Source organism: Limulus polyphemus, unplaced genomic scaffold (assembly GCF_000517525.1).
Source record: "Limulus polyphemus unplaced genomic scaffold, Limulus_polyphemus-2.1.2 Scaffold2493, whole genome shotgun sequence".
NCBI classification, from domain to species: domain Eukaryota; kingdom Metazoa; phylum Arthropoda; class Merostomata; order Xiphosura; family Limulidae; genus Limulus; species Limulus polyphemus.
The window spans coordinates 112,394-114,618 of record NW_013668103.1 but is presented as its reverse complement, the minus strand read 5'-3'; the positions used below and the strand labels follow the sequence as shown (position 1 = coordinate 114,618).

Sequence of the window (2,225 nt, the reverse complement as noted above, 5' to 3'; positions counted from 1 at the left end):
AACATACCACGTGACACACAAAAATCGATGTTTAACCGTGTTTTTTTTTTTTAATTAAGAAATTGAATAATGTATAATTTACAGTTTGATACCAAACTTATTGACATAAGTTCACGAAATAGTAGTTAAATAAAATTTTGAATGAGAGTCAACAAATGCGTCTTTGAACCGTGACCCGTCTGGAAGGGATTAAGTGTTAATTACAAGTTCTGCACTACTTTCTTTATCTAATAATGAATTACATTTTCTGGCTTGTTTTGTATTTAAACCTATCTTTAATTGATACAATAGGAAGAAATCTCGAGGGAAAACATTTTCAATGTGATAGAAACACCGAAGGGGCACTCTGTAAAGTGTATCTGTATATCCATCATTGTCAACATACATAGAGTAATAATATTCTATATCTGTCCACCAGGTTTCATCAAAATCTGATCATTTTTGACCGAGTTATAAAGCAAAAATAGTGTGAAAAATTTGTCCCCATATTAACAGATAGGGATTTTTTTTTTCAGTTTTGTGACCTTGACCCTCCAAAAACTAATCACATCTAAGTTGGGTCATAGTACAAATTCATTCGGCTGTTTTCAATAAATCTTGCTGACAAACACATACATAGGTAAAAACATAACCAGTGTCACCTTCGGTGGTAGAGGTAAAAAAAAAAAATGTTTACAATTCTCTTAGAAGTGACTTGAGTGTTTATGATCCATTATTTAACAGTAGCACGCTGTAATTTCTTACTTTTCGATTGATGATGGAGTGCACCACTGCTCGCCCGTCTCTAATCATCAGAATGAATTTTGCGTTTGGGAAAAGAGAGTGAAGGTAAACTGCCGAGCGAAGAGTGAACGGGTCTTTGTTACACAGCCGAGGGGCTGGTTCCCCATGACGAGCAATGACTTCAAGAATGAAAGACCCAACAGCTGCGTCTAACACCTAGAAAAAGAGCAGTGGTGAAATATATACACACACACATGTATTTCTTCTTGAAGCCGGTAGTCAGTGAATATGGTGAAGTACATATACGTTTCAAACGATATATTTATTAATTACTGTTTCTTATCTTTATCTAGAGGATTAATCCATTACATATTAGTTATGCACTTGACATCTACTTCCTTAAATAGGAATACAATAAGTTCTTAATCTTGGCAATTATCTGAACATCATATTCCCATGAGTTTACCTTCCCAGTAATTCCAGCCTCCTGTAAGCGACGGGCTTCAATGGGTGCCTTCACCCACTGCTGTTTCATGCCCAGAAGACGAGGAATCACGCGGGTCTCCTCTCCACAGCGTATGTCCGGGTGAGCATCAAGAAGCACTCTCAACAGTGTTGTCCCACTTCTCGGCATGCCACCAATAAAAATGAGTGGCATGTTATTATCGTACGTATACTTGGCTGCATTTGATCCGATCATGTATTTCTAGGTTAACAAGAGAAAATATTGAAATTAGATGTCAAAAGAAATGTACCAATTGACATATCTGGATTTCTTAACGCGGTGTGCAACAGCATAGAGAAACAATGACTACACTTGTAAAATATAATTCCTCTAATATTTATTATTAAACTAAACCTAGCACACTTAATCCCCCATTTCTCAGAAGTAATACTCTGTCAAATTAAAATAAAATGTATACACAAGTTCACTAGTATCAGAGTAAAAAAACAAAGTTAAAAACTTTACAGATTTGTGGCTATATTAGTGGGTGTACATGTAAAGAGAATACAGGTGAAATTGTTTCGTGTCTAGTAAGCACACTTTTTAAATGTAATAAAACTCGATGTTTGACTATAAGATTATTCTGTTGATACTTCAAGTTCTTACAAAGTTGTAAAGGCAAGTCCGAGTCCACCTTGAGTTACAAATACTGTACTTCTACAAACATTTGAATTTTGAACTATATAAAGTTTATCAGTTACACAACTAAAGATGCCCCCCCCCCCACACACACACTTCCCAATACATAAATTGTTACGTACCTCAGGAGTCACCATGACAGCAGCAGGCCCATATTCATTACAGGAAGAATTGATATGATATAAAACTAAAGAAGCTCCCCACACACTTCCCAATACATAAAGTGTTACGTACCTCAGGAGACACCATGACGGCGGCAGGCCCATATTCATTACAGGAAGAATTGATATGATATAAAACTAAAGAAGCCCCCCACACACTTCCCAATACATAAAGTGTTACGTACCTCAGGAGACAC

General features: G+C 36.3%; 1 protein-coding gene across 2 annotated transcripts in view; it reads right to left on the bottom strand.

The window, feature by feature from the left end:
- The window catches only part of LOC106467116 (protein-tyrosine sulfotransferase-like), a 7,755-nt gene extending 5,562 nt beyond the window's left edge, over window positions 1–2,193 (bottom strand). The window contains exons 1-3 of one of the 2 annotated variants that reach the window (XM_022395240.1): window positions 2,102–2,193; window positions 1,190–1,429; window positions 745–939 (exon numbers count right to left, since the gene is read on the bottom strand). In XM_022395240.1, the coding sequence (XP_022250948.1) occupies window positions 745–939; window positions 1,190–1,429; window positions 2,102–2,116 (450 nt within the window). In that variant the 5' untranslated portion in view covers window positions 2,117–2,193. Of the gene's footprint in view, window positions 1–744; window positions 940–1,189; window positions 1,430–1,989; window positions 2,079–2,101 lie in introns of those variants that run through there. The other variant, XM_013927434.2, reaches the window with a different exon arrangement.
- Window positions 2,194–2,225: the final 32 nt, after the last annotated feature.